The sequence below is a fragment of the Polypterus senegalus genome, chromosome 14, assembly GCF_016835505.1.
Source record: "Polypterus senegalus isolate Bchr_013 chromosome 14, ASM1683550v1, whole genome shotgun sequence".
In the NCBI taxonomy this organism is placed as follows: Eukaryota; Metazoa; Chordata; class Cladistia; order Polypteriformes; family Polypteridae; genus Polypterus; species Polypterus senegalus.
Genome location: NC_053167.1, coordinates 105,915,543 through 105,931,409, shown reverse-complemented (window position 1 = coordinate 105,931,409; position 15,867 = coordinate 105,915,543). Strand labels below are relative to the sequence as shown.

The following is a 15,867-nucleotide window of genomic DNA, read 5'->3' as shown; positions in this document are numbered from 1 at the left end:
ATGCATTTATTACACACACACTCATGTGTATATATATATATATACTGTATATGCTGTATATATATATATATATATATATACTGTGTATATTGTGCACATGCTGTTATCACATAAATCAATTAAATGTACATACATCATATGCACATGCATGTACATATCAATAGATTTATTGTGCATATATCCATATAAATAAGGAGATAACCTGTAAAAATTGTTTTATTTTGAAGAAAAAAATCATGATTTGGAATGAATTCTTCATTTTCTTATTAATCAAGCACAACACAAATATGCAGAGTCTGTAAGTTTTGGCCCTTTATTATATTGTATGCTTTAAAGAATTGAATAAACACGTTCCAGCATCATCATATAATAAGTGGCTGCCTCACATCACCTGAACACTTGATTCAGATCTTGGCCTGGTCATCTTGTGTATTTTTTTGTTAACTAAGTTTCATTGTAAAAAAAATATTTAGTGCCATTTTAGTACAATGTCTATAAATCATTGAAAATATAGTAAGCCATCATCTGCAGTTATTTTTTTATTTTTTTGAATGCCAAGAATCCATTTAGAGGGTGTTGCTACATAAAAATAGCTTCTGCTGATTCTTACGGCTGAAACACTGTTCTGTAATTACAGGGTCCCGCTGGCTTGAAAGGAGGTGAAGGTCCACAGGGTCCACCAGGTCCAGCAGTAAGTGTTTTATAAATGTGATTTGTTATGAAATGGCCATGACAAGTAATGCAATTTATATTTTCTGACCTCCTTCAGAGTACATTTGTATTAATTTATCTTTATGCAGAGTTGTGACTTTTTTGTTCTGCTTTCATTTTCAATATGTCACTCAAATATGCCTTTATTATTGGACAGTTCTGTACAAATGCAAAGAACTGTAGCATTTTTCTGTGTTTTGTGAAACTGTTCATTCATTAGCACATCACTTTGTTCCTGCTAGGCTCTAATTATTATATATTATATTTTTAGTATGCGGTTGTGCTAAAACCATCAGTTGATCAACGTTTACCTTTCCTGATCCTTTAGGCTGTGAGTGCATTCACAAAGCAAACAGCATTTCATCAGAACATGCCTGCAGCCTGAAATTTGAGTTTATTGCTTGCAACTCTATTTTTTAAATAAGAATGAAGAAAATATCACAGAAATGGGAAAGCAACTAATTACATTTTTATTTTGTTTCACAATTAATATTATTAATTAATCACAAATAGGATGTGCCTTCAGAAATATTTGTAAACCTCTGGCTTCTGATGGCAGCATACATGCTGAGAAAGAGACAAACATTTTTTCTTGTGCTCAGATCTTGCCTTCTGCCTGGCACCGTTTCAGTGCAATGGCATTTGTAAACACTAGGGGGCAGTTTTGATACTTTTTAACAAAATGACAAGAAAGTTTCAAGTTTATAAAGAGAGAGTCTCGTCTTTCTAGTAATTACTGTCTTCTGACATTTTGCTTCTTGTAACTTCGAAATGAGATTTAAAATGACAGGCACAAAAGCAGGTACATCTGGCTGGGATTTAAGGAGTTTAACGACTGTCAGATTTTGTGGCCTCAGTTTTTATTATAATGCAGTTTTTTTGTTTTTACATTTTGGGTTCTAACTGAAATGAAAATACTGAACTATAACTATAGTAACTATATGTTCCTATAAAACAAACACCATGTTTAAACAGATAATCAACTGATAAAATGCATTCCAGTAATTAATATTCAGTTCTATACAAAAGTAAGCATACAAAATGCTGTTCATAAAGAACTTACTTTAGTGGTGATATGCAGAAAGAGCTAACTACATGCAGCATCTTAACCATAATGTTATAAAAACAGCCACTTGGGTAAAGGAATATTCCTGAGTCTACTGGACAAGTGGTTCTCTTTCTGTTGCAAGGAAACTAAAGGTGAATAAAGCCCATGTGGATTCTAATGGCACTTTAGGAGCGGCTCTCAGGTGTGCTGTTCACATGTCTACATCTGGAACATCTGTTAAAAACAGAGCCGCGTAAATCCCTGTTGAAATGGCCATGCCCCAGTCAAGCTTTAATTTTTGGTAATTACTTGATGTTTGAGGGAGAACAGCTGAATATCAGTGCAATGTAATTAAAAAAGAAAATAATAGTTCTTCAGTTTTCCAGTTAAAAAACAACCCTATACTATAGAAGTTGGATTTAAATCAAATAAAACAATCAGTAATAGTTAATTTCCAGACCTGATGCTGTTTTCTTTTATAGACAGGGCTCCCATATAACAGCTCCAGGCTCCATTGTTACAGGCACAAAGAACAGGAGGATTTCTTGCTTGTATTCAAGCTACATTTGAATTACATGAAATGAAAATCCCTTTTTTACAGTTTTTTTTTTTTTTTTAAATTATGAATAAATGTTTGCCTCTTCTGCTGGATGGCTATCGGGTTCATGTAAAAGACAACAAAAAAGTTGAAGGAAAAGGGCCTGTGAGGTGAGAAGGTGCAGGACCGAACTTTTTGGAGAAGGTTGATCAGCACATCAACCCCACATAGAAATGAGAAAAGATGAAGAAAAGACTTAGAAGATAAAATACATTGACAGTACATCAGAATACACAAAACTGTTTTTAAAGAATAAATTGACCATTTGTAACATCTCATGTCGACATTTCTGCTTAGCACAAATTTAATAGTTTTCCACAGTGTGAGCACAAAAGATCAGGGACCGCAGAAAACAAAAAAAAGTGCTACAATAGGAAAAACAAAAAGTAAATGATAGAGACACATAAAGCAATTTAAAAACAGATTTAACTGATAGTCATACCTGACAGATATGTATACAGAATGTCAAGTTTAAGAAAATTAAAATCCTTGTTGAAAATGATGCATTAAAACAGGGAATTGTGACTGTAAGTATCAGCCCTCCGAAGCATTGAAAAGGTAACAGATGAGGAGTTATTCAGTTTATTTAGCTCATTGGGTTATCAAATAGCAAATAGTTGAGGACTCCTAAAGATCACTCATCAAGGTATATCTTTCAATTACATAATTCAAACAATCATTTTGTATAAAGAAATATTTCCTGTTTTCTAACTTAAATGTAACTGAGTTTTCTCCAGTTTCCTCAAGAGCATGATTCAGTGTTTGACTAAGTGAATTCTGCTTGATTGTCTTTATTAACAGTTTTGACTGTGTTTAAGATCTGAACGCAGCCTCATTGTCTCTCTCTGCCCCTTTAGCCATTTAGTTCCTGGTCTCTGCACAGTCTCTACTGCTAACAAGTCTTTTTTTTGAAGTGTGTTAACTAAAAGTACACACTGAACTCATGTGACAGCTATACCGCACTGATTATTAATGTTAAATAAGCCATTCTTATTTTTGTACATCTTTGAATTAAGGTTATTATATAGGTATAATGTAAAAATATCAACACAAGAGTACTGATGGCAGTGATTGATTAAATGGATGATTTCTTCTGTAACTGCCAGAGTCGCCCATTCCAATGAGCCTGTGCTCAGAGTCTCATTATCATGGTAATATTGCATTAAGGTCAGAGGCAAGCAAAAATGATTGTTAGGCAAAGCTATTAGTAGAAACACATGTAAAACAGAGGGCTGACTCTCATAACTCCATCCCAAATGTTTGTAATGCTTTGTACAAATGACCTTTTGCAGTTTTTGCTTGAAAACTCAGTCACAAATACACACAATGTCTTGCCTCATACTGTATTTGTGATTAAAGCTGCTGTGCCCCTCACATGAAAGTGTCCTTAGTAAATGGTGGTGTCCTTTTTCAGGTAAAATCCTTGCAGTGGTGCTCAATATAAAGCATGCAGCAATCAATCTTGCGTTATTTTAGTCGACAGTGTAGGAGCTGGCACTGGCAGCCATGAGATATGTTCATATAACCAGTCTAAGGAGGAATTTAATGTTTAATAGCTTACTAAAAGACATAGCTATAAAACTGATTTTTATTTGTTTTGATTATTAGGTTGATAAATAATATAAGCAGCCTTCGCCATTTCACAAAATACTGTCCACATGCAAACATGTTAAATTCTAGAAACTCCAGCAAACCAAGGTGTCAAAAGCAGAGAAAACAAATATATACTAAAATTCAGAAATGGGCCAATGTCTAAGTGAACTCAAATGCCCAGGGGTAAGGGCACTTGGCTAAATGGTACCACCCCTTACATCCATTAGAATGCTCCCCAAAAACACAGCAATGTCCTGTTTTGATCTTAGTTGTTCTCTTCTTTTCCTAAACATTCTGGTAGAAAATCACCAGACTCTCCTCTTATATCAACCAAACATTTAACAGCATGCTGATCGGTCTCCACCTAATGTATGTACAAAATGGCCTTGTTGATGTCACTTGCTAATGATATCATGACTGTACAACATCACAAAATTATAAGAAGGGGAAAGGACAAAACAAAAGCCATAAGATACACAAAAAATGACAAAAATGAAATTTTACAATGCATTGTTTCTTTATGTTTTGCCTTGGATAGGTAGAGATAAGACAAACACACAAATATGGTATTTAGGATCCTAAGTGGAAGTAAAATAATTATTCTTGGTTTTGCTAAACAGTATTATCACACCTGTTTATAAACTCTGTATCTTTCTTAGAGTGTGAAAACTTATTTTTCTTTCTTTCTTTCTTTCTTTCTTTCTTTCTTTCTCTGTAACACACATGTATAGCCAGTACAGTATGCCAGTCATAATTTTCCTGCCATGTTGAATTTATATATTTTTGAAGATATCATCCTTTTCGACCTTAGAATTTAAATCTGTCCATGAAATGCTCTAGTAGTGTAATTTTGATTCTTCAAGAATTTTACTGCACAGAACAGTATTCTTCTTCTTTGTTGATAGGCATTTAATACTCTATGAAAATATTTGAAATTGGAAGTTAATTTCCAATATACCTACAGTGGATTCGGAACATATTCAAATTCCTTCAATTTTTGTACATTTTTTTTTGTTGTAGATTTAATTTTAAATGGATACATTTGATGTTTTCACCCATCAATCTACACTCAAAAACAAACTTATAATGTCAAAGTGAAAACATATTTCAGAAAGGTTTGCAAATTTGCTAAAAATAAAAAAAACTCAAATCTCTCATTGATATAAGTATTCAGACCCGTTACTGTGGCACTCTAGATCATGGTCCGGTGTCCCTGCTTGCTTTAATCATCCTTGAGTTGTGTCTAGAACAGATGATTGGAGTCCACCTGTGGCAAACTAAATTGACTGAACGTTGTTCAGAAAGGCACACAGCTGTGCATGTAAGGTCTTATCATTCAAGCTGCATGTCTGGACGAAAACCTAACCAAGAAGTCTTAGGAAAGCTTAATAGACTGCTGTGATCAAATTGTGGCAAGGCATACATTGGTACAAGGGGATACAAGCATTTGTAAAGCTTTGAGTGTTCCCAGAAACAGAGTGGCCTCAAGAATTATGAACTGAAAGATGCTTGGAACCACCATGATTCTTCATAAAGTTGGCTGTCCCAGCAAACTGAGCAACCAGGCAAGAAGGACTTTGGTCAGGAACCCAGTGGTCACTGTAACAGAGCTTCAGAAGTCATCTGCTGAGATGGGAGAACCTGTCAGAAAAATGACCATCTCAGCAGCACTCCATGAATCAGATGCATTTGACAGAACATTTTGAGTTTGCCTAATGGTATTTATAGGACTCTGAGAGTATGAAGATAAAGATTCTCCGGTCTGATGAGACAAAAACTCTTTGGGCAGACACTGCTCATCACCTTCTTAATGATGAAGCATGGTGGTGGCAGTATCATGCCATGGGGGTGCTTCTCAGCAGCAGGGACATAGAGACTGAGCTGAAGTGATGGAAGGAAAACTGCAGCCAAATACAAAAAGGTCCTTGCAGAAAATCTGCTCCAGAGTGCACGCAACTTCAGAGTTCTCGAAAAAAACACAAAGCATACAGTCATAACAATGCTGGAGTGGCCTCTGGATAAGTCTCTGACTGTCCTTGAGTAGTTCAGCCAAAGCTCAGAGTTATACCCCAATGAACATATCTGAAGATGGCAGTTTAATACAGATGTTTTCCTTTCAGTCAAACAAAGAGGATCCTGGTAGGATCCCAAATCCAGATGTGCAAAGCTTGTACACACTTACCAAAGAAGTTGTAATTGCTAGCAAAGGGGCTTCTACAAAGCCCTGAATTAAGCGTCTGAAAACGTTTATGAATGAGGGATTTCAGTTTTTGAATTTTAATAAATTTGCATACGTTTCTGATAACGTGTTTTCGTTTTGTCATTATGGGTTATTAAGTGTACACAAATGAGGTAAAATAGCAAATTTATCAATTTAATATTAAATTTATGTCACAATAAAGAAAGCAGAAAGTGAAGGGGTCTGAATACTTTCTGAATCCACTATACTGTACATAGAGGCAGGCAATGTGCCCTGCAGAAGAGCCACATGTTCATTAATATTTCACTCCCTTGCTCCCTCAATACCAATTCCTAGCGCTTTAGAAAATAAATAAGTGTAAAATAATAATGAACCATCTAGAGAGTAAATGTATCCATTACATTAAGTAGTCTCAGATTTACATATCAAATGTAAAACAAGACAGTAAAATTACAGCCAACAATTAAATTTCGATAAAGGGATTGGATGCAATGAAACCTGAAACCACTGTGGCCTTTCATTAATTGAGATGAGAGGTCAGCTTTTTCTACTTCATAAAGGACTACTGTACTTTTGCTTAATAATGTGAAAAATGGGACACCATTCCATAAAAACCCGAAGGAACTTAAGCATTACCAGGCATCAGTGGCCATACATAGGGGAGAAACAGAGAACCCTCTACTCCATTTTGGAGTCAGCACAGTTGCTCACCTACGTTTGCAGTTCAAAAACTAGCTATTAAAATGTTATTCTTTCAAGCAGTGTGGTGCGTCTTCAGTACTGGATATTACTGATACTTAAATTGACAAATTCTGTTAAATGATGCCTAGCAGATCACATACCCACTACATCTATAAGAAGAAAAAAACAAAAATGTATTAACATATGTTAGAACATAACAACATACGTATTACTTTCAAAATTATTTTGTTATGATTCTCTGCAATTACATGTGGCTGACAGAAACCAAATTTGTTTTATTACATATCTTGGATGATACAACGATCAAGGAACTCTCAGAGTAAACTATAATAATGGAAAACGGGTAGATGTCCAACCTGCAGATAACCACATTATTAGAACCAAAACCATTTAAATCAGTTAATCAATTATAGCAGACATCTTTGAGAGACCCATTACAAAGCAACAAGAATTCTATAAAGACTACCTCTCAAGATTATTAACAGCTGAAAATATTACCAAAAATAATTCAAAATTACAAGGCAAACAGAGACTCAGTTTGAAGCCTCTAAATATCCTACTGCTTATTCAAAATGCAGTATAAGACAGAGCATGAAATGCACGCTGGAGGCTAATGGCTGGGAGAGATGATTGACAGGAAATTCCAAGTTAGTAAACTATTGGCTCCCCAAGATTGGCCCCCACTGAATGACCATACCTTGCTATATCCTGACCCCCCATCCAGGGTTATGTCCTATTTTCAGATCCATACAACACTGAGACTGATTACATGGATATGATAAGGGAATAATACTGCATACAATAGGCAATTATAAAAATGTAATCAAATAAGAAACTGCAGTTCTTAAATACAGTACAAGTCAGAAAAGTTGTACATTTATGCTGCCTACATTTGAATAATTAGAACAGAAGGAATCTAAAGAGAGAAAGAGAAGGAAAGAGAGTGTGAGTTGTGGTGAGTGGAGCCTTCATTTGACCATTAGGACAGAATAAACCTTTGGAGACAAAGACAGAGCTTTAACAAGTTGGTGCACAATTACAAACACAACTCCACAGATAACTCCTTGAAGTTGCACAGTTATATATCATCCAGCATTCAGCAACCTGTTTTCTGAAAGATAATGTTTGTGAAAGGCAATTCTAAATGCACTTCATTTGATTGATAGCATTATACTAGAGCTGTTTCTTGAATAAAGGTCTTACAGAAATAATTTGACACTTGTGACCTTTTATAAGGTTTAAAAGGTTTATAATGAGGGACTTTAATTCACAGAAGTTAGATGCTGTAAATGGAGACAATCTTGGCTCCCACTGTTTAAAATGTAATTTTAACAAGCTGCCCTTTGATAAAAAATGCATTTTACCTAACAACAGTGGATTTTTCTGTGTCCTAACAAACTTTTCCATGACTTATTATGCAAAACAATACAATAAGAGCATTAAAATTGAATGCAATATTGCAGGCAGTGTCTGAGCAGGTGGCGTTGCTGTCTCCTGAAAACTGTGTCTCTTGTGCCCTCGTTTTTTTTTTTTGCTTCCAGTATTCATGTGGATTTTCACCAGATATCATCATTTCCACCTGAGAAAGGTTATTATGTCCATTGTTGATTATAAATTTATTACAGTTCTTCCCTTTGGTGGATAGGGGTCACGATTATAAAACTAGAATGATTCCTGTTTTATAATCTTAGCACTCAAGGTCACCTTACAATAAAATTAAACAACATTAGTAAAATTAAAACAAGAGAATGATAAATCAAAAAGCAATAATTAGCAAACAAACAAAGATAACTGGCAGTAACAGTGCAAAATTTACAATTGGTATGCCAGCTTGAAAAGATAAGTTTTGAGGACAGTTTTAAAATGTGTTATTGAATTGAGCTGATGTATATGAGAGGGAAGAGAATTCCCGAGTTGAGGAGCACAATGAGAGATGCTCGAGCTCCCATAGCACTGAGTCTGATGTGCAGCACAGAAAGTCGAGCTGCAGATGAGGATCTGAGGTAGCGAGAGGGAGTGCAAGTCTGGAGGAGATCAGTGAGGTGGGAGGGAGCAAGGCTGTGGAGAGCTTTAAATGTTAAGAGCGGTATTTAGTATTGTATTCTATAGTTAACAGGGAGCCAGTGACATTGAGAGAGAATAGGTGTAATATGTTCAGTGGATTTAGAACAGGTTATTATCCTGGCAGCAGAATTTTGAAGAAGTTGTAAGCGATGGATACATTTTTGTGGGATGCCAGAATGAATAGCATTACAGTAATATGTGAGGTGACTAGGGAATTAACCAATACTTCTGTACTGTGCTGTATAAGAACAGGATGTCTAGAAATATTTCGGAGATGGAAGAAGGCTGTCCGAGAAATGTTACTTATATGGGAGGAATTATTTAATAATAATAATAATTATTATTATTATTATTATTATTATTGTTATTTAATTATTGCCATTATTAGTGTATGAATGGATATAAATAATTGCATGTAAACGATACGGCAAAATCTGTTGTATGTAAATGATGTTGCTTTAACCGTTATTGTTTTTTCATCAGAAAACCCGGTTTCCATGTCTACCTGTATTAGTTTAAATGGCACTTTTGCCACTCGCAATAGGGTGGACGGGCAACACTGAATGCAGCGTGTCATATCTCTATGGATATCTAGCCTGACCGCATGACCTTTCACTTCGGCCATGTCTGCACCTGGGAGTCTTTTCTGTTACCTGCCACAGGAAGTTACTCTCTCGACTATTGGCATTGGTTTTGCTCCTTTCTATTTTCGTTATACTGCGACGGTTGTTTCCTAAGCCTTTGTTATAAAATGAATGACAGTATCTTCTTTGTCGACGGGTTTTTGTACAATGTCATCTGTATTCCGGGATCCGGCAACAGCCTGTTCCTATCAGTAGATTATTTCTAGACACAAACAGTTGACGAAGGCAATGCACTCTCACTACGACATAGGGCAGTAGATTTCGTTGCATCACATTTTGACAGATTTGGAGATGTTCTTCCTGTTTTTCTTTCCAACGCAAGTTGAGTTATCACAACCAGTCAGGAGTACTATCAATACATCTGGAGTTTATGGTGGTGAAGCTAAAATTCAAGCTGTTTCCAAGATTAGATCTTTCGAATCATTATCTGTCGTCTCCAGCAAAACACCTATTCACAACTGCATCTTTCAAGAAGTATTTCTTTCTTCTTGATTTCTGAATTCCTTTTTCACCGTTTTCCGTTCTTACACCGCCGTATGCTACGGTGGGTGTTGGCTAGTATAATATAATATAATATTGCACTGCTGCTTCTCAGACCCAGATTATGGGTTAATCTCCCATGCTACAATTCCATGCATGGAATATACAGTAATATAATATACTATATAAAAGTCCAAGGTATAAGTATTTAAACAGAATGCAGCTTCTTTCACAACATATCAAGAATACTTTTTACAAAGTCCGACTGATTATAATTAGCACTATGGTCCTTGGTTATGTTTGATCTTTCTCTTTCCCAAATGTGATATGGGAAAGAAAGAAAGAGAGAAAGAAAGAAAGAAAAAGAAAGAGAGTGACATTTAGTGTCATTTGGTGCACACTGAATGCTGTCTGGTATTTTTTTTTTTTTCTATTGGAAAGAGCCATTTATATCTCACTTTCTAAAGGTGAATAGGTTTTAGCTTGTTCTCTGCTCTCTGACATCCCAAACAAAGCAGTCATCAGTCAGGTATTCTGGATGTCAAGCAGACGTCTGAATCAAACAAAGTAGAAAAAAAGCTTTTGTTGCCAAATAGAAATTGGTTTGTGTTTTTAACCCAAGGGTAATTTATAGTGATTTGTATAACAATCGGCAACAATTTAAGGAATGTTGTTACAGGAAAAAAAAAAAGAAAAAGAAAAGATTTAATTTTATTTCACATGAAATAATTTGTGTTGGAGTTTAAAATATTAAAATGAATGTATAGTACAGGAAGGTTTACTAAACCCCTCAGGTTTATCATTTAGAAGTAATATATCCATATGAACCAAGAATGCACATTAAAATCGCATTATGTATTCCCAAAGCCCTAGCCATAATCAGAGATGATTTGTGAAACCATTATATGTAATTACAATGTAATTACTTCTTAACTATATGAGCAATTAAAACTGCAATGCTGCAATGACAATGCTGCAATGATCTAAACACAATATAGTGTAGCAGCAATTTAATATAGGTCAGGATGAGTGCTGTATATCTGAATGTGATGTTTTCCATTTTATTTCTAGGGATCACCTGGAGAGCGGGGTGCAGCCGGTCCAGCTGGCCCAATTGGTCTTCCGGGTCGTCCAGGTCCTCAAGGTCCACCTGGCCCTGCAGGAGAAAAAGGCACCCCTGTGAGTCCACCTTTGTGTTTTGAATGTTTTATGTCTGAAGGACGATGTACGTTAAAGTTCCTATTCATTGGTCAGTTGAGCGAATCTTTTCTGAAACATGGTGCTATTTGTATTCTATCGTGCTGCTCTGTTCATCACTAGTCACCGTTCTTGGCCTCAGTTCCTATGTTCATCAGCTTTAAGAGGTCATTTGCATCAACAAATAAAAAAGAGTAAATTAAAAGCTTGTTACTTTATAAAAGTTATTACTTTCTTTCAAGATTATTAGTTTATCACACTCCATTGAGCAGTGCTGTTTGCCATGCACAGAAATGTAAAAGTCTTTGCATTTAACATTGTAACAAATTTAAAATTTAATTAGATCTCTGTTGCGTTTGTTTATTTTTAATCCAATGTCACTTAATGGTTTAAGAACCCGCAATGTATTTTTTTTATTTCAAGTTCTAGGAAATTGGACAAGCTCTGTAAACATTTTTTTAAGTGTAATGCAGAAAAAAGCATTTTGATCTGGAGAGATGAATCATTATCGATCACTGAAAATGTGCCCACAGCGGTGTTTGACCTTTACAGTTATTTTCCTGTGTTTTAAGCAATGTGATGTGAAGTAGATTTTGGTAATGTGCTAATTAACAATGGCCACAATTATCATGGCTTATGTTGATAGCGATGAATAATAATTTAGTTCATTTAAAGTTAATGTAAAATCCTAGTTCTGCATATATATTCTTTTTTCTTTAGCATTGCCTAATGGCACTTCGCTGTTTCAGTGGAACATTAGAAGCTACAGTATAATGCAAATCATTAATTCCTTTTCTGTTCATATTGAACAGTCTTGAGAGAATATTTGTAAATACATTGATTAATATGGGACACTGAATGTGACATACATAATATATGTGTATAGATGATAAATAATATAGCAATAAAACCATCATTTTATGGCTAATGAACATATAGAAGTGCAAATCTCATTAAGTTGTGCAAATGTATTTTAAGAAGAAAGAAGGTCACCAACAGGAAAAGGGTTGTGGTACTCATTTAAACAAAAGCAGTGTTGATGGGTAACTCCATTCTCCTCAAACTCCAAACCTTGACTGAACACCACTTCTGGTGGCTCCAAAAGTGGAAGCAGAAGCTGAGTCACTCATAGTTTGGACAAAGAGCTTCTGAACTGCAGACAAAAAATGAGATGAATATATGACAGTGCTCTACTACAGTCTAGTGACTGCTCTGCTTGGGGTGGGATTGCCTACTTTATCAGAGCCCTGAAGATGTCCCCAAAGCATGTGTTCTTCACTATATATATATAAATGTACAGGTAAAGTCTTTAAGACATTCAGGTGGAGCATACAGCTTTAATCCCCATGTGAATTATGTGCTGTGCTTCTCATGCTCAATTTGAACTCTGTCATATAAGTTTAATTATCTTGAAAGAATACTGATCTTGTCTGATATCGATTATTTCTTTGAAAAAGAAATACATTTACCTTTATACTTGTTTTACAGTGCTCTTTAGCAAATACATCATATCCATCATGATTTGGTTTGTCAAAACAAGCAGCATAAAAAAACATTTAAAGCAACATTCCTTGATTGTGTATCTGTCTTTGTAGGGTGAGAAAGGTCCTCAAGGCCCTGCTGGGAGAGATGGCATCCAGGGTCCAGTGGGTTTGCCAGGACCAGCTGGTCCACAGGGCCCACCAGGTGAAGATGGCGATAAGGTAAATATACTGTACTTCTCTACACACTTATACTGTACTTCTCTACAAACTTTCTAGTATACCACAGTACAAGGTGGCCTTTGAATACACTTATAACAAGAAATGAGTAATAGTAATACAAGCGGTTAACACTAACTGCAGAATTCTGGGTATAAATTCCACACCTAGTCTTTGTCCATGTGTATAGTGTACGAAAAATGAATTCCAAAATTGTTTTTCTGTCTTGGTACAGTGTAATTCTAAATTTCAGATCTAAGAATCAGTTTCTAACTTCTTATTTGCCACTCTTTCTTTTCTTACTACCAGGGTAAAAGCTTCATAACTTCAACAATAGTGGCTGTAATTAATCAACATCCCCATAGCAAATTTCATAGCCAGAATGCCTTTGTCTTCCCAATCAATATTGGGATTACTCCCCCCAAGCAAGTTGAAGAATCAATTGTGAAAGACGCTGAGACTCAAAGTAGGAATCTCACACATGCAAATAATCATGCTTAAAGGGACATTTCTTTGATAGTGGCTGTAGCTGCATTTTTCCAAGTTAACCAAATTTCTGCTGCATTTAGTTTGCTTCATAGGATGATTCAAGCACCAGTGTGACACGTGTTCAAATAATTCCAGACTAAAAATCTCTGTTTTAAAGGTTTTAGTAAAATTTCAAGGAGAAACAGTTAAACAAAAATAGAGAAAAACTTGGTGTTAAAGAAAAGAGAATGTGCTTGAGGCACGTTAAGCAATTAGAACACATTAGAAACGTTAAACATGGTCAGAAAACCGCATGCCATCTCCTATTCTATTCACAATCATATCTAACAGTCAATGCTAGCGGTAGGACTGCTTCCCCACTCTGTTCTACAGATTTAGCCAAGAAAGTTCTATCTCATTTTAAATAAAGGCTAAACCATATTCTAGGCAGCCATAAGAAACCGATGTTCTATAGAAATTAAGCAAACACTTAAATGAATTTAACATTAAACATTAACTTTCTAAGATTGACTCTTACGGTGGCTAATTGACCATTAGCAAATGTAGGTACTGACAAAACGAAAACCACATACAGTATGTATTTGCTTTTTCATTTATAAATTAATTTTTTTCATTCTTCACAGGGAGAAATTGGTGAACCTGGTCAAAAAGGAAGCAAGGGTGATAAAGGTGAACACGTAAGTACATGTGGGCTCCATAGCATAGCTTAGCCTTTCCATTTTGGCACTTCTTGCACTAAATTGTCATCACTTGGTTCTTAGTAGCCTCTTTGGATTGCTACTGTTATGTGAGATCAAATTAAAATATCTATCCTTTGCATGGATTACAATCTCGGTAGCATGTAAATTTACTATTGAAAAAATTCTGTAAATTTAAAGTAATCAGAATATTATAGGAAAACAAAAATGAGTGCATATTTATATATCTGTCTGTCTACCTATCTATATATATGAACAACGGATTTTGACATCGGCCTCTAAATGAAAAATAACAAAGGACACAGTTACAAAAGTGAAAACATGTGATATTTTAATAATTACAGTGTATTACACAAGCCACCTGAGTGAATTAACAAAATCAAAAGTAGAGAGACTTTATATTACAGCATATCAGCTGCGCACCAGTCGATCATCTCAACCATGTGGTAAGGTGCATACCTAGTAATGCAAGAACTTAAAAATTTGATGGCATGGAGATGCAAGATATTTTGGACTTCATATTGTCTCATGATGCTTATTTGATTAAAGTGAATGAATTATTACAAGATCGAAACACAAGTATGTAGGAAATTCCCTGACGAATTCAAAATCCAGTTTCCTAGTGAGATTAAATGATTAAACATTTATAATATTTGACGCATCATGAAAATGTTAGTGGACGTTCAGATTCCATTTTACTACAGGAACGCCTCTCTAGGCCAATTGTTCCATCAAAGTTATTTATGTGCCCTTAAATGGATGAGAAGCCCAAAATTTGAGCTACACGTGTAGGGGCAGTAAGGGTGAGAAGTTTAATTTGAGATCCCAGAAGTCCTCTCTGCTCTTCTTGTGGGCATATCAGAAATGTCATCAGTATCCAAGTGAAGTGCCATCTAGGAAGTCATTTCTGCTTATTTTAAATTGCTAAAGTTAATTAATACATTTCATTTGTCCATTAATATTGTCTTTGATTTATATATGTTGATGAACCAATAGTGGATACTCAGCATTATAAAAAGATATACGTATTTTTTGTTTCAAGGGTCCTCCTGGACCTGCTGGTCTTCAAGGTCCTGTTGGAGCGCCTGGTCCTGCTGTAAGTATTTCTACTTCTTACTAACTTCAAAAAACAGAATAAATTAGACAGATAAGAAATGGATAAAGTCTTTAGATTTGAAACAAGGATGTCATCCAGCATTTTATTAAACGTGAATAACATGTCATTTTCAGCAACATTTCGGTTTTCAGCAAATTTCCTCTTGGTTTCACCACTTATCCCGGTTTGGCTTATTTGAAAAGAGTCGTGAAGGGTTAAGTGTTTCAGTAGCCATTAGAGTTTTTAAAGCTTAAGTAAGATTTTAGTGTCTTTTCTGCTAACACTATGTGGATTCAATGCCCCCGGCTACTGAAGAATTTCTCTTAAGCCCTCAATTTCTTCTTGCCTATATTTTAACTGCACTGGCAGTTTCTTCATGTTTTTCCCAGTTTTCTAGACGAGGTGTCACAAGCATTGTATAAATTGAGCATAATTTCTTTTGAGGTGATTTTGTGACAACTGATCACCCTTTACTACAAACCATTTTCTTTTTTGGTTCTTTAATTGCCTCACTGCACTGCTTGGAAGATGTTAGTGTGTTATCAATATATACTCTCAGGTCCTTTTCATGACTTAGAGTGTCAAGCTTTCTTTTCTTTTTCCCTGAATATAAAACTCAACATATCACGTATCAGCACTGATTTTGC

General features: G+C 35.3%; 1 protein-coding gene across 3 annotated transcripts in view; it reads left to right on the top strand.

Moving 5' to 3' along the window:
- Positions 1-15,867, top strand: part of LOC120515258 (collagen alpha-1(XI) chain-like) — a 286,385-nt gene that overhangs the window by 194,167 nt on the left and 76,351 nt on the right. For all 3 annotated transcript variants that reach the window (XM_039736095.1, XM_039736093.1, XM_039736094.1), the window contains 5 exons: positions 638-691; positions 11,112-11,219; positions 12,833-12,940; positions 14,050-14,103; positions 15,167-15,220. In XM_039736095.1, coding sequence (XP_039592029.1) covers positions 638-691; positions 11,112-11,219; positions 12,833-12,940; positions 14,050-14,103; positions 15,167-15,220 — 378 coding nt within the window. The remainder of the gene's footprint in view (positions 1-637; positions 692-11,111; positions 11,220-12,832; positions 12,941-14,049; positions 14,104-15,166; positions 15,221-15,867) is intronic.